Here is a 26,974-nt window from a genome sequence, read left to right as displayed (position 1 = left end):
TGCTCTCTGTGGCTGTTTATGAAATGTACAGTGTTCCCTCACTTATCGCGGGGGTTACGTTCCAGGATCACCCCCAATAAGTGAAAACCCGTAGGGATACTATACTTATTTTAATATTTATACATTGTTTTAGTAGTTATATACTATTTCAAGTCTTTATCAACCAATTGTGTGTTGATAAATCGCTTCCTTCTCCTCCTGTTGCCACTTGGGCTCCTTTTCTTTCCCTTCAGCTTCTCCTTTCTCCCTTCCTTAGGCTGTAAATTATAATTTATGATTTACAATAGTCTTTTATAGATTATTGAAAAACCGCAAAACAGCGAATCCATGAAGTAGTGACAGAACACTGTATGGTGAATCCTCTCTACCTACTTGCCTAGAGTTTTCTTTTTAGAACATAGACAGCAGAGATACACATTACTGTAACTACACAGGCTGAAAATAAAAGTGTGTATGTAACTCAACTTCATCTACACTAATGCCATGTAGACACAAATATACAGGCTGCCATCTGGCTTCCTGTTTTCATATAGTGCCCTCAATTCGCAGCCATAAAAATTCCAACTGTGGAGAGAAGAGAGAAACAGCCATGGAGTTCTGAACATAACACCCCTGGAAGGTTAATTGAAGGAAAACTGCACATCTAGATATAATAGACAGAATAGCAGTTTTTGTGATGGAGTGGCAATTGGCCAGAATTGTGTCAAATATTAAGAGTACAGGTAATTCCTTTATGATCTGGCCATAACATAGCATTTCACCAATTTTATGGTAGGCTTGAAGTGGGAGTTGGCAGCTGAAAAGATGCATTTATCATCTGGTGATAGACAGCTGGTGAATGTATATCTTTCTGCTTTCAGACTATCTGAAGGGCCAGCATCACCACAGGGAAGGCAGGGCTGCTTGCTAGAAAGTGAAGCGAAAGAAGGGCACCAAAGATGGGAAAGTCTTTCATGTAAGCTTTTGAGACCATTTTTATCCTGACTGTTTTATACGGCAGGCTTTTCTACTATTTATAGATGAGAGCAGTGTGTATGTCTTTGGGGAGAAAAGTGGTGTAAGCTGTAGGCAGAGAGGGATACAGAAAGTTGTATTTTCTCATGTGATAAAAAATGCAACTAGATTCTCGGCTGCAAATCTCCAGAATTAAAACATTGGAGTTTTTTTAAAGCATACTTTCCACCTGAGTAGAAGAGAGTGAAGTGTCTGGAGCAGAACTTTCCAAACATTTATGTTGGTGAAACAGTTATTAGACCATGTATTATTTCATAACACAATAATTCAATTTTATTAGCGAAGCGGAGGTTAAACCAATCCCTTATAAGAGATACAGACACATACATAAACTGACACAACAGATTTCATGAAAACGTTTCATATATATTTTTCAGAATATATGATCTGTAAGATAGTAACACACATTACCAAGATTTTTGTCATTTTTAATCATGTTCACACGACACACCTACACACTGCAGCCAACACGCTAACATGTTGCAACACACCATTTTGAAAGCTCTGGTTTAGAGAACTAATAACTATTCCAAAGATCAGGTTAGCAAGAAATTAACAAGTTGGAAAGCAAAACTGATTTAATAAACGAAGAAAAGAATGGAAGAATTTGAGCAGTTGGACTTACATAATTTAGATCATGATCATCATCCAAATATATTTTTGGCTCTTTGACATAAACCCACTGAGTAGGGTGGGATTTAAGTTACCAACAAGTTACTCACTTTACTTCATGCATTTTACCTTTTACAATATAACTTTCCTGTGGCTAGAACCATTATCAAATTAGGGCAGGCCCTTATCTTTTGAGAGAACCAATTTGGCAGCTAGTTCTCGTCCTCTGCTTACGTAAGGGTTTTATCTCTAGTAATTGCCCTCCCAGTCACTCTATGAGAGTGAATAGCTGTTGCCAACAGCTTTTAATATTCCCAAAAACAGCAGCTGGGATTTCCTCTTTCCCATTGCCATCCTTATCCCTCCAAATGTTCATAGTCAATAATCACCAATGAGGTAAAGAAAGAAAACTCAAAGCATGAACTATAGCACCCTGAATCTCCCATTGGCATGGCCAGTCGGAGGAGATTCTGGGACCCATGATCCAAAATTAACATTTCCAGGCTCTGGGGAAACAATCACCACAACCCAAGCAGCAGTCAAAGATCTGAAGGCCATCCGAATTTGGAAAGCTAACTGCCGAATTCACCAAAGGGTCAAATGGCTCGGTTCCTCTGTGTCTACAAGGGTCAAACTGCAGAACCCAAACATATTCACTACGGAGAATCATAACTCGTCATTTCTACACATGGATCTGCTTTTTCTCTAACACCACAGGCTTTCTCAATCCAAGACAGGCACAGCAGCGGAAACTGTGGGGACTACTCACACCCCTCCCTGTTCTTGCATAGCTCCTTCAGGCCATACTGGAACAAACACACAACCTGAGCCTTTTGCATATGTCAGCACAGAAAATAATAATAATAATAATAATAATAATAATAATAATAATAATAATAATAATAATGTATTCCGCCCTATCTCCCCGAGGGGACTCAGGGCGGATTCCAGTATACACAACACAATATTCAATGCCTAGAAACAAAAAAACACACATAAAAGTAAAGGTAAAATGATGACAAATGATAAGTACAAAGTACTTGCTACCTGCTCCAGATAAGGTTGTCAAAGCTCTGCCCAGGTACAGTAATTATTTTGGGATATGATTTGGTAGCCATATACAAATTTAGCCACTGTTTCCAAATTCTCATAAGACAGTGAGAGATTGTAGGTGTTGTAGTGTAAAGGATCTTACCCAAGTTCGGCCTGCACATACACTGTGCAAGACAGACTATGACAACCTGCTCAGCGAAAGGAAGCTGTAAACCTACTTAATTTAAGAGTTTAGTTTCCAATTCCTGCTATCTCTATCTATATCCCCTCATTCCCACACACTAAGCCTGAAATTTAAATACCCTCTCACATGCCTCCAAGGCAATTCACATACTTTCCCTGGCAGGGCAACAAAAAACTTGTTGCAAATATAGTCATTTGTGGAGGCCCTTAACTAAGCAGGGTAGATCCACCCCCCCCAAGAAAGAAAACAAAATCCTAGCTCTGAACTAGTGCATTAACATAAGCAGTAGTGATGGAATTTGATAATGAAAGGGTAAAATGGGCATACAAGGCTCCGAATCCAAGGGATCTTTTCTCATTGAAAACAGATGGCTCTTACTAGCCTCTTTACCTTAACAGGCAGCCAGGCAACCTCTAGGGATCTACATTTTACAAAACAGTACTCTTTTGTCAGAGCTGCACCGATCTCTAAATCAGTACCCTTCTATCATCACCTCCATCAGTTTTATATGTAAAAGAATAAATCCTAACAAATGTTTACACTATAAAAAACAGTTTAAGGAACAGAAGGAATACAGACAAATGCTCCACTTTTTCTTTGTATAGTCCTCATTCTTCAAGCAAGACCACTTTTTCTCAAATGCAATGTTTGTTGCTTCAACTGAGGGCAAGATGTCTAGTTTGACCCTATAGCTATTTTCATCCTCTAGGTCCTCTGGATTTTCCTTGTCACAAATGACAAGCAAAATCCATATCTGCACGTCCTCTTTTAAGCAAATAAACACATGACCTTAATTCAAACTATTTATGCAAGGGAACATCAGTTCCAAGAGTCTCTCTACAAGAGAGATAGAAGCATTTTACACTAAGAATGGAAGACAGTACTGTCTCTCTAAAAAAACAGCAAGATATGTGTTTATATGCAGTCAGCAAGGGTCTGCAAGGAAATTAATGGAAAGCAGAAGAGCATTCTAGCAATCACCCACCCTACAAAACGTTATGGGACACATCCTCGCTGGAATGGACAGGGGGATGTGATCAGGGCAGTAAATGTGCGACAACTGCTAAAAGTAAAACACTAACTATTCAACATTCATCTTCCCCAAAGCATACTTACTTTTATAGAAGAATGTACACAATTCAAATGGTGCAAAGTATGATTTTTTTCAAAGACCTTATTAGAGTTTTACTGAACATCAGTATATTTAGAGAAAAAGCTTTTTTTAACAGCCATATACGAATTCTGGACATAACACTGCACTTTACTAATTACTGAAAATGATCAATTTGTCAACTAATCGGGTAGCCATCAGAGGCTATACTGGATGCTGTGCTGCCCAGAGAAGTTTCAGACAAGTTACTGTTAATGGTTATAGATCAAGAAGAACAACCAATTGCCTTTTATCAATCTGGTTTTATTAATTTTCTCCAAGTCACAAAATGAGGATAAAATAAACTTAAATGGAAAATTCAAGTATGCTAATACATCGTGTATCTTCCCACGCTTATAGATCCTAGCACTGTTCTAAAGCCAGCCTTGCATTTAACATGATTAGATCAGAGTTCACCAGGATTATAGACAATTATATGGTGAATTTTTAAAAATATGCAAATGCTGTTTCAAAGATTTGGACTTGACAGCTAATTAAAAAGCCTTGCGAAGTCTCAGCTGCTAGATCAAGATACAACTCTTCACAAGGCCTTCAAGTCTCTTTGCCAGCAAACCAAGAAGGAAGCGCCAAGACTAATATACACAGATGAACAATCAGATAGACTTCAGTGTACTATCTAGCCGACATTTAAAATGCAGCAACAGAAAGAAACTTAGCCTCTATTATTTGGTGGGTATATGCTTGAATGAATGCATACATTTCTGTAGGAGTACAATATGAGGGAACTATTCACTGTTTTCATTGTTATGCGCTGGGGAATTCAAACACAGGAGGGTATGTTTAAACTCTAGGCTCGAGGAGAAAAAAAATGTTAAGGCACAGGAGGACTTCGGTGTGATTAAACAGATGCCTTTCCCTTCTCCTCTGTAAAACAGATGCAAGTCAAGCAAAGCACAATTGCTAAAATGTGTGCATCTCCCCATAGAGGAAATAGAGCCCAACTTCCTCTGACATGACATACAATGTCTGAAACCTTGACGAATTCTGAGGCTGCAAACTGCAAACTTGAGGTTGCTGCAGCCAAAAGAAATCTTCACTTCGGTTTCTAAATTCTACCGGTCAACCAATCACGCAGCTGAAGAGATAGTTTTTCTGTTGATTGTATGAGATCATTTAAAGAAGCTAACTATTTTCTCTGCAAGGGAACACTGGCCAAGAAAGAGCTAATGTTGAATCAAATGGCCCAGATAAGGTTGGCCCTCAGAAGAGAATACAAAGTGGAAATATAGTATGATACAAGAATGAAGTGAGCCAAGATGCAACATAAGAGCAAGAGGGAGACAGAATAGGTGCAGCTTACCCCTTCAAAAACTCCATCCAGATGCTAAATTACACGGGGTACTGTAGAACCATCCAAAGGTTGGTATGAAATTCTCATCACCTCAAGAGCACAGAATGGGTGGGGGCTGCAGTCAACCACACCTGGAAGTCCACAAGTTGACCACCCCTGCTGTCGACTTACACTGGACCTCCTACATCATAGCCATATAAAAAACACTTTTATTTCCCCGCATTATCATAACATGGGCATATGTGCTGCCACCCTCCCTCATTATGTTGGACTACAACTCATACTACCACTGGCAAAGGAAGCTTTATACAGTATATCTATACACATAATAAAAGTGCATCCAGGGAGCATTCTGAACCCCACCAACGATGGATCTGGATCAAACTTGGCACAAAGAACTCCCATGACCACATGAATATACTGCAGGAGTTTAGGGAGAATTGACTTGGTTTTTGAGGATTGTAGTTCATCCTTATCCAGAAAGCACTGAACACAGCCAACAATGGATCTGGACCAGATTTAGCATACAGACCCAACCTGGGCAACCATGAATACTGGCAGGGTTTGGGGGTGATTGCCCTGGGAATCTGGGAGTTGTACTTTACCTGAATCCAGAGAGCACAAAACCCAGCCAACACTAGATCAGGACCAAACTTGACACACAGAACCCCGATGACTAACAGAACATACTGGATGGGTTTAGAGGGGACTGACCCACCCGCATGGGAGTTGTAATTCACCCTGCATCCAGAGAGCACCCTGATGCCCACCAATGACCAATCTGGACCAAACTTGGCACACAGACCCAACATGGCCAACCGTGAACACTGACAGGGTTTGGGTAGGATTGCCCCATGATTCTGGGAATTGCTAATCATCCACATCCTTATGCATGTTCTAATTGGAACATTCATAAAAAACAAAAGCAAAGACTGGCTTTCCCCTCAAAAATAGTTACAAATTACCTAAGTGATATTACCCAACATCCACACACAAACAATGCCTCCTTCTTCAAATAACCCAGTCATCGCCAAGTCCCCAAGCTAGTATTATAATACCAAAGGAAGCCTTGCCAGTGCTATATATTAATGTACACCTTTCTCTCCTCCTCCTTTCATTCCCGCTGCCTTTCAAATGTGGTGCCAGCGCTGCCAGCATCCCATGATGCTGGGCTGCAACTCTCACCAGAACTATTCAGGGCAAAAAGTGATAGGTTATGTATCTTGTCTTCCAAAAACATCTGAAGGTCTACAATTGTTCATCTGTACATTACATGTTCTCCCATTACACGTACGCCTATATGAAATAGCTGTTTTTCTCTCTCCATTTCCTAACAGTAGCCACCAAGAATCCCTACAACAGTTTTAGTGTAGTTTTTCACATTCCCTTCTTTGGTCCTGCCATTTTGCTCCTCTTGTTTTTCATACAATTGCTAAAGTTTTATCACCCCCCCCCCTTCCAGTTTCAATAAGGCCCCATTTTGATAGCCCAGGCTATCAAAATAGCACAGGCCAATCCCAAACACTCATTTCTAGCCTACAACTACAAGTATTCCCATCCTACTTGACCCATTTTCTTATAAATCAGTTACCTGGCTGCCTATCTTGGGCATATCAACTCACTTCAGCCATCTCCCTCCCTGCACTTTTGCTCAGCTAAACAAAAGCCTTTTCCAAAAAGAGGCTCCATGTTGCTATGCTTGTGTTCTAAATGGTAAGTGCATCCATACATTTTCTGCAATGGCAGCCATGCTACTCGGAGCCTCTTAATTTCCATCATGGTGTTGCTTTCTCCCTCCCTTCCTCACACTCTGGATCAGCAGGAACTGTCAGCCAAACCCCCTTTCTTTTGTGAATATAGCTGGTTCAGGCACAGTCCACATACTCTTAAGAGTTCTTATTTTCTTTCTAGCCTCCATTATATACAATCCCATTCACCTAGAAGAAAAGGGCAATGTGAGCTCTCTGCAGTGTGCCAGGAACTACATAATCCTAAATAACACAGACATGTAACAAAAAACTTCTTTAAAATACTGTAGTTGTTTTAATGTATTTCAGTTGCTGGTTTTTTTAAGCACAATAATAAAGTTCTTTCTCAAAATTCATTACTTTCATTCATTAAAATGTAAGAACATCAAATTGTTAAATAATTGCACAAGACTGAGCAAATCTGAGGTCAATTTTTGGATTTAAAATTCCTTGAAAGCTGGGACATATTTTTAAAAGGGGCTTAGTGACCCGCAAATACATTTTCTTTGGCATGCTAGGAAGACTTTGCCTTCCATATCTTTATCTTCCCTTCAGTTTCATATATGTTTGTGCCAACTCCTTTGACTCTCCTGTCAGCTTTGTGGCTTTGCTAGGGTTTTCTCTGATAAGGAATACTAAAAAGTGGTTTTGCCAGTTCTTTCCTCTGAAGCCTAGCACACATTCATTGGTAGTCTCCCATCCAAGGACAATGAACACTTGGCATCCACTGACATGGGGTTCCAGGATCCCACATGGATGCCAAAATCTGTGCATGATCAAGTCCCATTATATATACCATATATACTCAAGCCGAGTTTTCAGCCCTTTCTTAGGACTGAAAAAGCCCCCCTCGGCTTATACTCAAGTGAGCGTGCTGGCCAGCTTATATTTGGGTCGGCTTATACTCAAGTATATAGGTAATCAGAGTTGGACATTCTTATCTTATTAAAGACTTATTATTGTCTAAAATTCCAGTTTATGTAAATATTCAAAAACATTTAACCTACTGATGCCTCAATTAATGTAATTTTATTGGTATCTATTGTTATTTTCGAAATTTACCAACAACTGTTGCATTTCCCATCCACATGTTATACTTGAGTCAATAAGTTCTCCCAGTTTTTTGTGGTAAACTCAGGTGCCTCGGCTTATATTCGGGTCGGCTTATACTGGAGTACATACGGTAATAGTATAGAACAGGAATGGGCAAACTTCAGCCCTCCAGGTGTTTTGGACTTCAACTCCCACCATTCCTAACTGGGAGTATCTGGAGGGCTGAAGTATGCCTATGCCTCGTATAGTAACATTTTATTCCCTACGGAAATAATAACAAGATCAACACTTTTCTCCCAAGCCTGGGTAAAAAGGGCAAAATCAAGGTTCGCTTTCGGTTTTCCTTTCCTAACACACCACTGTACTTGGATGGGAGGCTGCCAATGAATACCAGGTGCTGCAAGCGATATTTCTGAGGAAGGAATTGGCAAAACCCCTTCTGAGTAAGAAAACTCAGAAATATATAGGATTGCAGTAAGCTGACAGGCGAATCAAAGGGATTGGCACACACAAAAAGGAGACTGAGTAAAGATCAGGATACAAAATCCATAATTAATGCAGTCCAGACACCATTTTAACTGACATGGCTCAGGGCTATAGTAGCCTGGGAGTTGTCATTCAGTGGGGCACCAGCACTCCTTGGGAGAGGAGGTTTGAGACATTGTAAAAGCATAACTCCCATGATCCCATAGTCTAGAGTAAGTATGGGCAAACTTGGGCCCTCCGGGTGTTTTGGACTTCAACTCCCACCATTCCTAACAGCCTCAGGCTCCTTCCTTTTCCCCCTCAGCCGCTTAAGCGCCTGCTCTGGGCCTAAGTTTGCCCATGCCTGCCCTAGAGTCAAGGCCATTAAAGTGTTGTGAGACTACATTCATCTGCATCTCGGGCCTGTCATGCTCTTTTGTGGGGGCAACACATGGAAACAGTAAAGGACAATGGTGTTTCTGCCTCGACAGAAGCTTTGGGGCACTCCCATTTGGCAGCAAAGCTGGGGGATTCTGGGCTTTGTGGTCTCCTTAAAATAACAACAGAAAATACCAAGTCCTGGAAACCTTCTCTTGAGGTTTGTCTATGGGTGTATCTACACTATGGATCTCATCACACTAGAGCTTGGATCCACTTTAAATCCACTCTAGGGAGGGGGCTTTAAACAGCACAGTCAGACAAGTCCTGGGCCTCACCAAACTACAAACCCCAGAATTCTGCAGGGAACAGGAATTTAAAGTGGATTCATGCTCTAGTCTAGTGTGATAAGGTACCAGCAGAGAAGGAAAACTTTTAGGTGAAGGTAAAGGTTTTCCCCTGAAGTTAAGTCCAGTCGTGACCGACTCTGGGGGGTTGGTGCTCATCTCCATTTCTAAGCCGAAGAGTCGGCGTTGTCCGTAGACACCTCCAAGGTCATGTGGCCGGCATGACTGCATGCAGCACCGTTACCTTCCAGCCGGAGCAGTACCTATTGATCTACTCACATTGGCATGTTTTCGAACTGCTAGGTTGGCAGGAGCTAGGGCTAACAGCGGGCGCTCATTCCCCTCCCGGGATTCGAACCTGGCACCTTTTGGTCCGCAAGTTCAGCAGCTCAGCGCTTTAACGCACTGTGCCACCAGGGGCCCCAGGAAAACCTTTACAAAACTATAAATCCCAGGATTCCATGAGCAGTTAAAGTGGTGTCAAACCGCATTAATTCCACAGTGTAGAGACACCCTCGGTGTTCTATCCCTATACACGGAGGCCTCCAAGCTACTCCGAAGTAAACTCTTCCATATGCGTAGATATCTCTATCTAGCTAGCTATCTTCCTGCACACGCATGCGCACACACAAACACACACTCCTCTGCCCCACTCCGGTTACCTGCCCGGCCCCCATCTCCGCTCCGTCGGTGCTGCAGCTGAAAAGGGACGGTGGCCTTGAGCGGCTGCAGACCGCCCCTGTAATAAGAAGACGTCCCTGCCGCCATCTGCCCCTTCCCTTCCCTCGCCTCCCCTCAGGCCAGGTAACCACCTCAATCCCACCACCTCCTCGCCCCTCGCCCTCCCGGCGACAACTGAGAGGCTCGCTCACGGGACGCTGGCTTCCCCTTCGTGAGGGGGCGTTCCCAAGCGCCAAAGGATTGGTCCACACAAGTTGGGAGGGGCGGGGCTTGGGAAAGGACTCTCGCGTGGCCCGCGCAGGCTCCGCCTCCCTCCTGGCATTCACGGTTTGCTCAATGTGTGCAGAGTGGGAGGAAGAGCAAGCCCATTGGAAGGCCGGGTCGTGGCTTCTCCTTCTTTTATTGTTATTCTGTGCTGTCAAAGCCCAAGGCGACCCTGTGTAACCACAGGGTTTTCTTGGGAAGATGTGTTCAGGAGGGGTTTGCACTCGCCTTCTTTTGAGGCTGAGAGAGTGTGACTTGGGCAAGGTCACCCAGGCCCTTTCTACACAACTGAATACAATTTCACATTTTCTGCTTTGATCTACAGTAGAATCTCACTTATCCAAGCCTCGGTTATCCAAGCCTCTGGATAATCCAAGCCGTTTTTGTAGTCAATGTTTTCAATATATCGTGATATTTTGGTGCTAAATTCGTAAATACAGTAATTACAACATAACATTACTGCGTATTGAACTGCTTTTTCTGTCAAATTTGTTGCAAAACATTATGTTTTGGTGCTTATTTTGTAAAATCATAACCTAATTTGATGTTTAATAGGCTTTTCCTTAATCCCTCCTTATTATCCAAGATATTCGCTTATCCAAGCATCTGCCGGCCCGTTTAGCTTGGATAAGTGAGACTCTACTGTATTTATTTACAGTATTTATATTCCACCCTTCTCACCCCGAAGGGGACTCAGGGCGGATCACATTACTCATATAAGGCAAACATTCAATGCCTTGACATAGAACAAAGACAAACTCAGGCTCCGAGCTGGCCTCGAACTCATGACCTCTTGGTCAGAGTGATTGGTCTCAGCTGGCTGCAGCTGGCTGCTCACCAGCTTGCGCCACAGCCTGGGCCCTTCCACATCCATATAACCCAGAATATTAAGGCAGATAATCCCACTATATCTGCTTTGAACTGAATTATCTGAGTCTACACCACCATATATTCCAGTTCAAAGCAAATAATGTGGGATTTTCTGCCTTGATATTCTGGGATATAGGGTTGTGTGGAAGGGCCCTAGAATATATGGCAGTGTGAGCTCAGATAACCCAGTTCAAAACAGATATTGTGGGATTTTCTGCCTTGATATTTTGGGTTATATAGTAGGCTTGATCGATCCATGAAAAATTTGATTCTAAACTCGTTTCAAAACTAGAGGGGGCAGTTTTTCGTTTTTGTTGCTAATAACGAATTTGGCCCCCAAAATTTTTCGAAATTAACGAAAATTCGTTATTTTCTAAATTAATTCGTTAATGGCGGACGCGCATGCGCGGTGGCCCAAAAACAGCCCGAGGGGGGGGGGACATTTTTTGAGTGATCTTCTTCAAACTTGGTACAGTGGTAGAACACATTTAACACTGATAGCTCACCAAAATGTGGAACGTTTCCCTTATCCTCTGATTTTTGGCAAATTTTCATAGCTTTTATAATAAACCATTTTTTAATAATTGCAGAAATCTGTTCCTGGTTTGAAAGTCTTATTTCCTGTTAAATTGGGTTGTCTTTACTGTGAAAGTCATTGTTCTACTTCAGAAACTTTGTTTTTGTGGCTGAAACTTTGTTAAATTGGTGTGTGTGTGATATATATTGTGTATATATATATATATATATAGTCCCTGCTTGTGTGTGTGTGTGTGTGTGTGTGTGTGTGTGTGTGTAGGTAAAGGTAAAGGTATCCCTTGACGTTAAGTTCAGTCATGTCTGACTCTGGGGGTTGGTGCTCATCTCCATTTCTAAGCCCAAGAGCCAGTGTTGTCCATAGACACCTCCAAGGTCATGTGGCCGGCATGACTACATGGAGTGCCATTACCTTCCCAGAAACACCCAGAAAATGGGAATTCCAGACAGGAAACAATCAGGGCCAGCTAATACCTCCCAACAAAGGATTCCCCCAGGTAGGAAGCAGCCAGGCTTTGAAGCTGCAAGGCTATTCAATGCTAATCAAGGTGACCAATTGCAACATTCACACTTGCCTCCCACAGACAAGAGTTCTTTCTCCCACCCTGGACCTTCCACAGATATATAAACCCCACTTGCCTAGCTTCGCACAGACGTCAAAACCTCTATGTCTGCCACAGATGTGGGTGAAACGTCAGGAGAGAATGCTTCTGGCACATGGCCATAGAGCCCGGAATACATACCACAACAGTGTGATCCCGGCCATGAAAGCTTTCGACAACACAACCACAGTATCCATTCAAGTTCATGTAGCGTGGTATGGACTGGAGACCTGTATTGGGGGGAGGGAGGGTGCGAATCTGGGCCCCTGGGAGCAGCCGAGGACGGGCCTGGCCCACACCCCCTCGCATCCCGGGCCTCTTCCTCCTCACCGCCGGGCCCCTCTCGGTCTCTCCAGGCCTGAGCTGAGGCGAGGCGGCGGCGGCGGCCATTTCCCCCCTCCGTCTTCCTCCTCCTCCTCGGCCTCCTTCCCCCTCGCCCCCTCCCATTGGCTGAGCCTCCCATTGGCTGAGGGGCAAAAGGAAAGGAGTTTGGGTGATTTGCAAAAGCTTTTTTTTCTTAACGAAAAAAACGAAGAAATAAGAAAAAACGGCCTCTCGCGATTCGAAACCGCGATATCCAGACGTGTGGACAACCAAGGTTCTATATTGCTTCAAAACAAACGAAAATAACGAATTAATAACGGGTAACGGGAAAATCGAATTATTTGAGCAAGCCTATTATATAGCTGTGTGGAAAGGCCCCCAGTAGATTTCCATGGCCGAACGGAATTTGAACTCGTCTCCAGAGTCCTACTGTAATGCTCAAAGCAACCTAGACCACTTTTGGTTTACACGCTGAGCACTCCTTCATCTGTTTGGGACCATGTTTAGCCTGTAAAAGAGAAGGCTGAGAGGAGACATGATAGCCATGTACAAATATGTGAGGGGAAGTCATAGGGAGGAGGGATCAAGCTTGTTTTCTGCTGCCCTGCAGACTAGGACGCGGAACAATGGCTTCGAACTACAGGAAAGGAGATTCTACCTGAACAGTAGGAGGAACTTCCTCACTGTGAGCGCTGTTTGGCAGTGGAACTCTCTGCCCCTGAGTGTGGTGGAGGCTCCTTCTTTGGAAGCTTTTAAGCAGAGGCTGGATGGCCATCTGTCGGGGGTGCTTTGAATAAGATTTTCCTGCTTCTTGCAGGGGGTTGGACTGAATGACCCATGAGGTCTCTTCCAACTCTACGATTCTATGATTCTAGAAGTGTTTCAAATCTGGGAATATTTACATACCCATCTTAAGATATCTTAGAGGTTACAGAATGCTCACAATACATTGTCAAACAACTTCAGTTTCACCTCTCAGAGCCCTTCCACACAGCCATATAACCGGAATATAAAGGCAGATAATCCACAATATGTGCTTTGAACTGGGTTATCTGAGTCCACACTGCCATATAATACAGTTCAAAGCAGATAACGTGGGATATTATACAGCTCCGTGGAAGGGGCCCTAGTTCAAAGCAGATAACGTGGATTATCTTGCTTAATTTATAGAATTATATGGACACTTAGGCAGAAGTGATATGTGGATAGATGGATAATATGAAGTTGCCTAATATATCTGTAGACTTCTGTCTACTTAAGCCACTCCTTTCAGTGCTCTTCCAAATATCAATAGCTGCCTAAAGGTCCCAGTCAAAAGTCTCTTCCCAATTTTGCTACCCCAGATATTTTAGTTGGAGATGCCAGGGATAGAAAATGTGGCCCTTTTAATGCAAAAAACATCCAAGGTTTGATCCCTGGCGTCTCTGGACAGGTCCACCTGAAATGCCAGAGAAGTGCTTCCAATCAGTATTTAATATTGAGCCAGAGAATTAAGTAAATTGGACTTGGAAAAGTCACTTTTTGACTTCTATGGGCCCTTCCACACAGCCATATAACCCAGAATATCAAGGCAGATAATCCAAATATGTGCTTTGAACTGGGTTATCTGAATCCTAAGGTCCCTTCCACACAGCTGGATAAAATCCACATTGAACTGAATTATATGGCAGTGTGAACTCAAACAACCCAGTTCAAAGCAGATATTGTGGATTATCTTCCTTAATATTCAGAGTTATATGGCTGTGTGGAAGGGCCCTAAGTAACATGGACATGCTGGTTGGTGATTCAGAGTTGTAATCCAACATAATTTTTCTAAACTCTGAATCCCTAAATTCTCCCGACAGTGATGTGCTCTATCTAATACTGTGCCAAAACCTTTCCTACTTCATTAAGCATTGGAGAAAACATTTAAATCAATGTAGATGCATGTTTTACTTTGCAAACATTACACATTGGTTTATAATATTTCAGAATCCACAAAATTTACAGTTTACAAATTCATAAACATCAGGAGAGTATTTCTAGGCCTGTGACTACTGCCAACACCTGGTTTCTCACCCATAAGAACTTGGTTGTCTTATTTCTGGATGAGAATAATAATTCACTTTCATGATGCCATTCATGACAAGATTTGGTACAATCTTCTCTGTGTCCCAGCTCTGCTCCTCAGGGCAGCCAGGAAAATTACATCTTCTAAACCAAATCCAAACCACTGGCCAGCACACGTAGAAAGTATAAAACTACTATCTGTTTGATTCATGGCTACTCAGTTCATATCATTTGCTTAGTCGCTTTGCCATAGGTGACAGGCCAAGGAATATACGACATATATGATTTAGGTTTGCTTCTGGATAATGTCAACCCAGAATCCGTTTTCAGCCACTAGGACTTTTTAGCACTATTTTAAAGCACTTTTTAAAGTACTTTACAATTCTGAGGTCAAATACTGCTGTTTTATCTACAGCAATTGCTGTATTTCATTTTTTTACCAGGGGGTACTGTGAATTTATGATGTTGTGTTGACTATTCATTGCCTATGTTTTGTTTTGCACTTGTTATATTTTGTATTTTATGTCACACCTTGAGTGTTTTTGAGCCGCCACAAGTCCCTCTGGGAGATGGTGGTGGGATATAAATAGAGTTTTCTTCTCCTACTTCTCCTTCTTCTTAGCTCTGAAATTTTGGTAGAAATGAAGACATATGTTTTCTGTTGGCTTGTTCCCTTCTCACAAACACCATGCACTAAGACTCCAGTCATGCTTATGCTTGATAAAATGAAAATTTCTGCTGATTTCCATTCTATACCATAATTTGAGTTTTATAATCAACCTGGGAGGGCTTTCTTTAGGGTGCATGTACACTGTAGCATTAAGTCAGTTTGATATCACTTTAACTGCCATGGCTCAATGCTATAGGGGTCCTAGGAGTTGTAGTTTGGCGAGGCATCAACACTCTTTGGCAAAGATGGCCAAAGACTTCATATATTCAGGAAGGCTTTTGAGCTTTAATTATGGAGCAATAGTGTGTGCAAACTAATGCTTTAGCTTAACTCTTTTAAAATTATTGTTAAGCCAATTTTAATCCCAGATATACATCCAAATCATAACAATGGAGTGATGATGATGATGCCTGAAGGCAGAAACGAGTGCTTAGAATGTTCTACTGAGTTGGGTGACAAAGAGGGAGAGATTAAAAAATTGTGGTTTGAACACTGCCTTGCCCTCTAACATCTCTCAGATGAAAATCAGGAAACACATTGTGAAGTAACATCAGAGTGTGGCCAAGGTGGCAAAAATTATGAGCAAGGAAAACCACACAAGCTAGAACATACTGTAGAAATTAACTTTTGTCTGAGCCTACTGGGAAAAGCAAGATTCCTCTCTTTCCACAGAGTTAGGCCCCTTCCACACAGCTGTATATAATCCACACTGAACTGGATTATATGGCAACGTGGACTCAGATAACCCAGTTCAAAGCAGATATTGTGAATTATCTGCCTTGACATTCTGGGTTATATGGCTGTGCGGAAGGGCCATTAATGGATGGAGCACAATCCATTTTTGCAAGTAGAGTTCTGTTTGCAACAGCTAAAGACATTTGAGGGCAATGAGGGGCATTTTGAAACCAGATGAAAAAGTGGGATGACATAGGATTACTTTATTAGTAACTAGCTGTGCCCGGCCACGCGTTGCTGTGGCGAAGTATGGTGGTATGGGAAATAAAGTTTTGAGGAATTGGTGGTAGTTAAGGGTAAAGGTTTTCCCCTGACATTAAGTCCATTATAAATGGGTTATATAGCTGTGTGGAAGGGCCTTGAGTCTACACTGCCATATAATCCAGTTAAAATCAGATAATCTGTATTTTATAGGCAGTGTGGAAGAGGCCTAAGTGAGGCCTAACTCTGCCTGTCCCCTGGGTGAAGCTTAGCCTTATAACTAGCAGTAATTGGATAAAAACAATTATTCCTCTCCCTCTAATTAGGACTTTCTTTTTCTTTTCTTTTTGTTGTATGAACGTAGAGGCATGGATGAGGGGTTGTACTGCCAAGTTTAGGGTTTCTGGGATGTGTAGTTTTGTTGTTTTGTCCTAGGCCGAAATTTCATTACCCTTTTATATATATAGATCATGGTTGCATCTTATGGGATTCTTCAGTTTAATGAACGAGACACCAGAGATTTATGACAGAATTCTAAATATCAAATGAAACTACATACCCCAGTATTTCATTGGCTGGTAACATGGTATTCAAAGTGGATTCAAAGTGCTGTAATTGGGAAATGGATAAGGTTAGCAAATCAGAATTATCATAGACCTTTAACCTTTAAGGGCAAAAACTGGGACCAAGAAAACAATTTTAGAGTATTATAGGGGCTAGACTGAAAACAGGTGAAATCAGCCTAAAATGTAACGAGGCACAACCTCATTTTGGTTTACTTCTACTTTTAAAAAGTCTAAATCAGCCATCTGAGGACCATGCTGGTGATCAATGATGGGAGTTACAGTCTAGCACAGGTAACTGGCAGCAAATTGGGAAATACTATTCTACATAGCTAACCAATGTGCCTTGAAAAGAAAAGAAAAACTCCAAACCTACAAGACAATAAAGTGTTCTGAAGGCATCTTCAAGAAAGTGAAACAGCCAAAGATCACAATATTGTGTCAAAATTGTTCAGCCCCGAATGTCTGCAAAGGAATGGGTGTTCTGGGCATATCTCCTACAGAAGTTGCAGCAGACAGACTGAAGCCCTAAGGAGATAAGAGGTTGATAAGGTGAGAAGGTTTCCGTATTTTGGCTGAACTCCAGCTTATCAGGAAAGCATGACAACCTTGTCCACCAGTAGCTTCTGAAGAGCCAGGTGTCAGATAAGAAATCTTGCAGAATGATTGATGATACAGTTGTTCCCTGTTTTCAAACCAACTTGCAGCTACTGCAAAGAGCCAACGGTTTCACACCAGAGTCCTATCTTATCTGGTTGGACAAAAGGCCTATTTCAATGCAACTATTGTAATTTTGAGAATTGATACCTTAGGCTTCTGATGCACCAAGGTGTGACTGGTTTTCTACATTGATATATGATATGTGCTATTCTGTTAGCCGCCTAAGTCCTTTTAGGAGATGGAGGTGGGATACAAATAAAAGTATTATTATTATTATTATTATTATTATCATCATCATCATCATCATCATCATATGCGTTCAAGTAGCCTGCCGATTTGCAGTGGTTCATACATTTTGTACGGTTTTCTTAGGCAAGGAATAACCAGAAATAGTTTTGCTGTTTCTTTCCACTGAAATATAATCTACCTGGTATTCACTATCAATCTCCCATTAATGTACTAACCCATCTTAGCTTCAAAAGTTAGAGAAGATCTAGTGCTTTTAGGTATACAGGATGATTTCATGCAAATCTGCACCTAATTATACTTGCATCCATGCATGACTTCAGCCTTCATGTCTTATTTATGTAATTGCCATTATTGTATTGTTATAGTTTTATGTATTATGTTGTAAGCCACCTGTGAAAGCTTCTGCTTATTACCATGTCTGCCACCAAAGGTGAACAGTCATTCCTGTCCCACCACTATAGCAATAAATATGGGAACCTTCCAGATATTTCATGGTTCTTTCGTTAGATAAAGTTTATCTAATCCCATGAACTCAAGCATTCCAACAACCCTTAGGCATATTTCTCAAATGTGTAATACAAAAGTGTATAAATACACATGTATAATACAAAATTATAATACAAAATGGAGCCCCAGTAGCGAAGTGCATTAAAGCGCTGAGCTGCTGAACTTGCAGACCGAAAGGTCCCAGATTCAAATCCCGGGAGCGGAATGAGCGCCCACTGTTAGCTCCAGCTCCTGCCAACCTAGCAGTTCGAAAACATGCCAATGTGAGTAGATTAATAGGTACCGCTTCGGCGGGAAGGTAACGGTGCTCCATGCAGTCATGCCGGTCTCATGACCTTGGAGGTGTCTATGGACAACGCCGGCTCTTCGGCTTAGAAATGGAGATAAGCACAAACCCCCAGAGTCAGACATGACTGGACTTAACGTCAGGGGAAACCTTTACCTTTACCTAATACAAAATAATAATGATGATGTACAATTAAACAGAAGAGAAATGGTGGGGGGCGGGGGAGAAAGAGATGTTTTAAAAGCGAAGTGTGAAATCAGTTTTAGTTGGGGCTGTCCTTGCAACATGGGACAGTTGTAGGGTATGCATTTGGCTTTGCTTTATTAGTGACCACTAATAAAATTAAAAAGTAATCTGAGTACTAAATGACAGTACACTTTGCAGTGTAAATAATGAACTGGCTGCTAATACAGAATGTAAAGTAGTTTAATAGGACTGTATAATATTGTACTATCCAATGTATTGCCTTATTTTACGGATATATTTATGATTTACTAAAGTCCTAAAGGACCCCTGGTGGTGGCACAGTGTGTTAAAGCTCTGAGCTGCTGAACTTGCAGACCGAAAGGTCCCAGGTTCAAATCCCGGGAGCGGAATGAGCGCTCACTGTTAGCCCCAGCTCCTGCCAACCTAGCAGTTCGAAAACATGCAAATGTGAGTAGATCAATAGGTACCGTTCCAGCAGGAAGGTAACAGCGCTCCATGCAGTCATGCCAGCCACATGACTTTGGAGGTGTCTATGGACAACGCCGGCTCTTCGGCTTAGAAATGGAGATGAGCACCAACTCCCAGAGTCGGTCACGACTCTGGACTTAACCTCAGGGGAAAACCTTTATCTTTACCTAAAGTCCTAAAAGTCACTAAAGATCAACTTACCAAAGTATTTAATCTAACAGATTCCCAGTGATTCAATGAATCCTCTGTAGTAAGGAATAATGATTGGATATAGGCTCAGGTGCCCTGAAATAGGTTTAACATTAAGATGAGGACTATGCCAACAAATTGCAGCTAGAGGACAGTAATGCTGGCAAAATCCAGATGCCCAGGATTGTAAGCAAAACTCCAAAAAAATACTGCACTCATTCAGCATCAGCTTGTTTTTTTATTGCCAAAAATGAGAATCTAAAGACCTGTGATCTAAATGATACCGTACTTGGAAATTCTGGAAGTTGCAATCTCAAAATTCAATATTTCCAAGAACTGATCTGGACTTAGGAAAAGAGATGGTAGTCTTATATTGTAGGGCAAAAATGATCCCTTTGGGTTGCTGAGGAAACTCTCTCAGAGGTTAGACAGTTGGGAAAACTCATCTTTACATCTTGCCAGGTGCTTTTTATTGTTTCAGAAGCGACTTGAGAACATACTGCAAGTTGTTTCTCGTGTGAGAGAAATGGCCGTCTACAGAGGCTTTGCCCAGGGGATGCCCGGATGTGTTACCATCATGCTGGGAGGCTTCTCTCATGTCCCCGCAAGCTAGAGCTTACTGATGGGAGCTCACCCCATCTTGCGGATTCAAACCGGCAACCTTCAGGTCAGTAACCCAACCTTCAGGTCAGCAGTTCAGTCGGCACAAGAGTTTAACCCATTGCGCCACTGTGGCTCCAGGTGATAAGGAAAAGTTTACATTTTTGCATCTCAGATAGGAAACAGAAAAAAAATTACAATCAACATTTAGAAGGCCAATAAACAGCTCTCCAAATATGCAGACTGTGGTCAATTGCCACTTGGCAAATGTTTAAATACACGTAGTTTCTAAAACATTTGAAGAACGTTTTAAGGAGCAGCACTTGCCCAAGGCCACTATTAGACTTTAAGTTATATTTATGTGGAAGTGGAAGATATAATCTCCCTGTAACTCACCTAGATGCTAGCTATAAAATAAATATTTTAAAAATGTTCCATCTCTTTCCAATTGTGTCCTCTTTGCTGAACCAGTAAGGCTTTGTAACTGGAAATCATTGCATGGTGTGGTGGTTTGTGTGTTGGATAAGGAAGCTGGGAGATCAGAGTTCAAATCTCCAAATGATCAGGGAAACCCACTAGGTGACCTTGGATGAGCCTTCACTCTCTCAGCTTCAGAGGGAAGGCAAAACCCTCTGAACTAACTTTACCAGGGAAATCATACAATAGGTCGCCTTATAGCCATCATAAGTCAGAAATGACTTGAAGGCTCACAAAAAAATCATTATATGGGAGCTTATATTTGCAGGTAAAAAATTACTTCAGAATGAATGCATGGGGATGTTTGAGATATACAAATAAGATATTTAGAGATTGAAGATAATCAGAAAGGCTTAAATGACCCAGCACTTTCTTAGTAGTTAAGAGTCTGGAACATCAAGCTAATGGAAAAACTGACAGTGTAAAATCTACTAGAGGTAACCAAGGCATTTCCAAATTCTATACAACATGGGGCAAATTTATTAGTTTACTCAAATGAAAATGCCAGGCTTTTCTATCCCCCTTCATCACATGCTGATTTTTGGAAAGATACTCTGCTATAGTTGTTGTTGTGTCAGCTGGACATTTTTAGCTGGATAGTCAGGAAACACAAACTCAATACACCTCATTGTAGTGGATTTCAGATGCATTGTTGGCTGGTTATATTTGTTTCTGTAAAATCTTTAAAATACTAATATAAAAAAGCTAGCCAGATAGGTTTGTTCTATAGGGAGTGTTCAGGGCAATGCTGGACAGGCTGAAGAGCACATGAGGAAACTGTATTTACTGTCGTTTGCAAAAGATGTTTTGTTTTTCAGCCTCTGCAAGCCACTGGCCACACTAGTAGGCGAATTGGGAAATTATAATTTAGTATTATTCCCAGATGTAACCAGGGAAATTTCTGTATTTTACATGTAGTGTATAGGCTATCTCTTAACCATCACCATGAGGCTTGAGGTCCGTTTGAAGTGTGGCCTTGCTTGGTGCCAAATTGTTATATTATGACTATAACATGTAGATAACCCTCTCCTACACAACTTTATCTCCTACCATCTGAACAGTTCATAGCATTAAAGTTCATAGCACTGATAAATGGAAAGTGGGACCTCAATGACGAGAAGCAAAGTCACACAGCGCATCTTGTTCTGGGGCAAGACCACATGATAGCATTCCACCAGGTTGGGTCAAACTTTTACAGTAAACATGAAAAGAATATGCTTTTAGCCTACATCTGAGGTTATGCCATCAAAATCTAAAGAGGCCTTTAGCTTTTAAACGTATAAAGTATACTCTAAGGGATTCCTTCTGAATATCAGAAAGAACTTTCTGATGGCAAGAGCTGTACAACAGTAGAATATGCTGCCTTAGACCTCTTCTATGTTGTCAGAAAAAAATCCAGATGATTTGCTTTGAATTGGTATAGGTCAGTAGACTCATATAATCGAGTTCAAAGCAGGTATGTTCATTTGTTTATGAATCACATGAAGTTAGACTGGATGGCTTTGGGGTCTCTTCCAGCTCTATGATTCAAGATTACTAATAAATGGTACATCATACCTAAGAATTAGGAAGTAGCCTATCAATTACCGTGAGGCCCTTTCTATACTGCCATATAAAATCCAGATTATCTGCTTTGAACTTGATTATATGACAGTGTGGACTCATATAATACTGTTGAAAGCAGCTAAAGTAGATTAGATTATCTACTTAGATAAACTGGATTATATGGCAGTTTAGAAGGGGCTTAAGTGTGTCATTAGTGAGTAGTCCTTATACGGGACTGCCAATCTGCTTGTTATATTGAGAGCTCTCATCTGTACTTTTTTATGAACTATAATGTTTGACAGAAGGTGCTTCAATTTGGCATCCCAGCACTACTTTTATTACAGTTCCAAGCGTTAGGTTTCCTTACCTGCCACTGTGAGATAACTGCACCGATAAATATATTTTAATTAATAGTTATATAGACTGGAAGGTGACAAACTTTAAACATTTGAAACCTTTTGATGCAATAATGCATGTGTATATTTTCCCAGTTCTTTTATGTTGATCCCACCATGCTGATTTAATATGTTTATTTCACTTCGTGATTTATTCGGATTCCTTCCTACACAAGAGTAAAAAGACTTTGTGAAAAGGAGCTTCTTTGACACTAGCTTCGAACTGCATTAAATGCTCAGTGTAGATGTGGCTTGTGTTTAATCGTCTTGGTTTCTAGGGAGAGCTCAGGCTTTATTTGCACCAGGACACGTTTACTTGTCATTTTAGCAGTCCGTGGCATCTGCAGATCTTCTCCAGCACATTTGAAATGAATTGATTTCATAAATTCTCTCTAATGTCCAGTTTCCACAACTATTCTTAGAAATAGGAGACATAATGTACGTACTTGAGCAGATAAAGTGATTCTTCCTGGTATTTAAGTTATGAAACACAATAGAAACTGCTTCATTGTTACAGGAGGAAAGGGGCAGTGGTTTTTCAAAGGCAATGTAAATTTGGAACCGGAAGCAGTCCGAAGATGGTTGAGGCCTCCAGGGAAGAAGGATGTCCTGCAGTAAGAGACCAACTTTTTACACATTTTCTCATATTGTCAAGGTCACTTTTAAAGTATTTTAATCAATAACCTATCCATTTACGCGGTCTCAGTTAATATCTATAGTTTCACTACCTTCCCAAGTACTACTAAAAAATAATAATCTAAACTGCCTAAAGTAGGTAGTTGTGAGACCTATATGAAAAACGCCACCCCTGGACCTCTCTATAATGGACAACTATCGGCTAGTGTCCAACCTTCCATTTCTGAGCAATCTGGTTTCAGGCCTGGCTGTGGGACAGAGACAGCTTTGGTCACCTAGGTGGATGACCTAGGAAGGAAGCCGAACAGGGAGAGTGTGTCCCTATTGGTTCTCCTGGACCTCTCGGCAGCTTTCGATACCATCGACCATGGTATCCTTCTAGGGCCACTTTCACACAGCTGAAAAAAAGTATTTTCTGCTTTGAACTGAAATATATGGCAATGTGGACTCAGATAACCCAGTTCAAAACAGATATTGTGGGATTTTCTGCCTTGATATTCTGGGTTATGTGGCTGTGTGGAAGGGCCCTGGGTCGTCTGGCTAGGATGGAACTGGGAGGCATTGTTTTACAGTGGCTCTCATTCTTCCTGGAGGACCGTGCCCAGAAGGTTATGCTGGGAGACTCCTGCTCAAATCCCTGGCCATTGTCTTGTAGGGGTTTTCAGGGTTCCATTTTGTCCCTTATGCTGTTTAACATATACATGAAACTGTTGGGAGAGGTCATCTGGAGTTTTGGAGTGTGGTGTCATATATGCAGATGGCAACTCTACTATTCCTTTCTACCTAAAGCTAAGGAAGCTGTCCTGATCCTAAACCAGTGCCTGTCATCAGTAATGGACTGGATAAGGTCAAACAAATTGCAACATATTGTCTCATCACATTACAGCTTGGATCCAGTTTCTGCCTCCTGCAGAATTCTGGGGTTTGTAGTTTAGGGAGGACCAGGACCTGTCTGGCTGAGCAGTTTAAAAGCTCCTCCCTAAACTATAAAATCCAGAATTCTACAGGAGGCAGAAACCGGATTTAAAGTGGATCAATTTTCTAGTGTGATGAGATCCTTAACCCAGACAAGACAGAGATACTCCTGGTCAACTGAAAGGCAGACCAGGGAATAGGGATCCAGCCTGTGCTGGATGGGGTTACACTCCCCCTGGAGGTTCGCATTTGGGAGGTCCTCCTGGACTCAGCATTGAACCTAGAGGCCCAGGTATCAGCGGTGGCTGTGAGGACCTTTGCCAAGTGCGCCTGTTCTTTGGGAAACCAGATCTGCCTACGGTGGTACACGTCTCAGTTTCATCCCATCTGGATTACTGTAACACGCTCTACATGGGGCTGCTTCTGAAGAGACTTTGGAAACTTCAGCTGGTCCAAAGACCTGCAGCTAGGTTGCTCACTGGAACTGGCTACAGGAATCAGACAACCCCACTGTTGGAGCAGCTCCACTTGCTGTCAGTCTGTTACTAAGCACAATTCAAAGTGCTGGTTATGACCTTTAAAGTCTAGACATTTCAGGTCCAGGCTATTTGTACGAATGCGCCCAGGCTCTGAGATCTTCGGAAGAGGCCCTTCTCTCCATCCTACCACCATCTCAAGCTCGGTTGGTGGGAACGAGAGAGTGGGCTTTCCTACTTGATTTCCCTTGATTCTGGAACTCCCTTCTTCCCAGGGAAGCTAGGATGGCCCCCTTCCTGCTGTCCTTCCCAGAGGCAGGCTTTAAAGAAGGTTTTTAAGATTGTCAGGCTGTTGTGATTTTGTATCAGGCATGGGCTGTGTTGCTGTGAGTTTTCATGGCTGTATGGCCATGTTCCAGAAGCATTTTCTCCTGATCTTTCGCCCAATCTAGACTCCAAGATGGTTCACAGGGGGAGATACGTTCGGACAGATAAGCTGGGCCAGAACTGTTTAGGACTTTATAGGCTAAAGCCAGCACTTTGAATTGTGCTCAGTAGCAGACTGGCAGCCAGTGGAGCTGATGCAACAGGGGATTGTATGCTCCCTGTACACAGCTCCGGTGAGCAGTCTGGCTGCTGCCCGTTGGACCAGTTGAAGCTTCTGAACAATCTTCAAAGGCAACCCCACGTAGAGCAGTAATCTATTCCGGATGTAACCAGAGCGTGGACTACCTGGCCAAGTCTGACTTCCCAAGGGTACGGGCAGAACTCGCACACAAGTTTTCATTGTGCAAATGCTTCCTTGGTCACCACCAAAACCTGGGGTTCCAGGCTCAGTGATGAGTCTAGGAGAAAACTCCCAAGCTGCAAACCTGAATCTTTGGGGTGTGTGTGTGTAACCCCGTCCAACACAGGCTGTAACCCTATGCGCTGTTTGGCCTTGTGACTGACCTCTGTCCTGTCTGGATTCAGTTTCAATTTGTTCGCTCCCATCCAGAACCAAAACAGCAGCCAAGCACCAGTTCAGGACCTGAACAGCCTCCTTAGTAGCAGGTGGAAAGGAGCGACAGAGCTGAACGTCATCTGTGTACAGATGACATCAAACTTCAAAACTCCAGATCTCTCCCAACAGCTTCATGGAGATGTTAAACAACATGGGAAACGGTATTGAGCCCTGTGGGACCCCACAAGACAAAGGTAGTGGGGCCGAGGAGGTATCCCCCAACGACACCTTCTGGGAGGATGGACCGGAGCCACTGCAGAACAGTACCTCCAAGGCTCATTCCCGCACGTATGAGAATTAATACTTGTTTAATACTTGTATATTTGTAGTTGTATTGCAATGCTTTCAGTTGTGACCCACTCTGACTTGTGACCTGCAGAGAAAAGGTGCCTCATCACACTAGAGCATGAATCCACATTAAATCTGGTTTCTGCCTCCTGCAGAATTCTAGGGTGTGTAGTTTGTTGAGGCCCAGGACCTGTCTGGCTGAGCTGCTTAAAGCTCCCGCCCTAAAGTGGATTAAAAGTGGATCCAAGCTCTAGTGCAGGGATCCTCAAACTTTTAAAGCAGAGGGCCGATTCACAATCCTTCAGACTGTTGAGGGGCTGAATTATCATTTGAAAAAAATAAAAACAAATTCCTATGCACACTACACATATCTTATTTGTAAGTGCAAAAAAAAACAAAAAAAACAACCCCAACAATGTAAGAACAATACAATATTTAAAAATAAGAACAATTTTAACCAACATAAACTGATCAGCATTTCAATGAGAAGTGTGGGCCTGCTTCTGGCCAATGAGATAGTCAGGTTAATTAGGATTGTTGTTGTGTGCCTTCAAGTCATTTCAGACTTTGGGCAAGCGCTGGTGGCGAAGTGAGTTAAAGCGCTGAGCTGCTGAATTTGCAGATCGAAAGGTCGCAGGTTCAAATCCCGGGAGCGGAGTGAGCGTCCGCTGTTAGCTCCAGCTTCTGCCAACCTAGCAGTTCGAAAACATGCCAATGTGAGTAGATCAATAGATACCACTCCAGCACTTCATGCAGTCATGTCAGCCACATGACCTTGGAGGTATCTACGGACAACGCCGGCTCTTCGGCTTAGAAATGGAGATGAGCACAACCCCCAGAGTCGGACACGACTGGACTTAACATCAGGTGAAACCTTTACCTTTACCTTAAGTCTAAAACTGAGGGCGGGGGCCAGGTAAAACACCTTGGAGGGCGGCATCTGGCGCACGGGCCTCAGTTTGGGCACCCCTGCTCTAGTGTGATGAGGTCCCTAGACATAACAACAATCGAGAAACGTATATTGCTACAACCACCTTTGCCCAAACCAAAGATGGGTGCTCTTATCATGAAAAAGAGGCTCGTTCCCGAAAGAAAGATGGCGGAGCAAGCACCCTTCTGAAAACAAATACCCGATGTAACTGTGGTCTGTTCAGACTTTTGGATAGGAACCAAGCTCTGCCCGGTTCAAACATGGCCGACATTGTTATTTCGAACCGGGGCACTGCCAGCCAATCAAATGGCCGCCGCACACCACGAGCCGAAG

The 26,974-nt window shown here is 42.3% G+C and overlaps 1 protein-coding gene across 1 annotated transcript in view; it reads right to left on the bottom strand.

Annotated features, from left to right (window-relative positions):
- Nucleotides 1-10,195, bottom strand: part of fam117a (family with sequence similarity 117 member A) — a 39,116-nt gene extending 28,921 nt beyond the window's left edge. The window contains exon 1 of the mRNA XM_003222661.3: nt 9,979-10,195. Coding sequence (XP_003222709.1) covers nt 9,979-10,084 — 106 coding nt within the window. The 5' untranslated portion in view covers nt 10,085-10,195. The remainder of the gene's footprint in view (nt 1-9,978) is intronic.
- Nucleotides 10,196-26,974: the final 16,779 nt, after the last annotated feature.

This window comes from Anolis carolinensis, chromosome 6 (assembly GCF_035594765.1).
Source record: "Anolis carolinensis isolate JA03-04 chromosome 6, rAnoCar3.1.pri, whole genome shotgun sequence".
NCBI classification, from domain to species: Eukaryota; Metazoa; Chordata; class Lepidosauria; order Squamata; family Dactyloidae; genus Anolis; species Anolis carolinensis.
The sequence above is the reverse complement of the archived record's forward strand: the minus strand, read 5'-3'. Positions and strand labels throughout refer to the sequence as shown.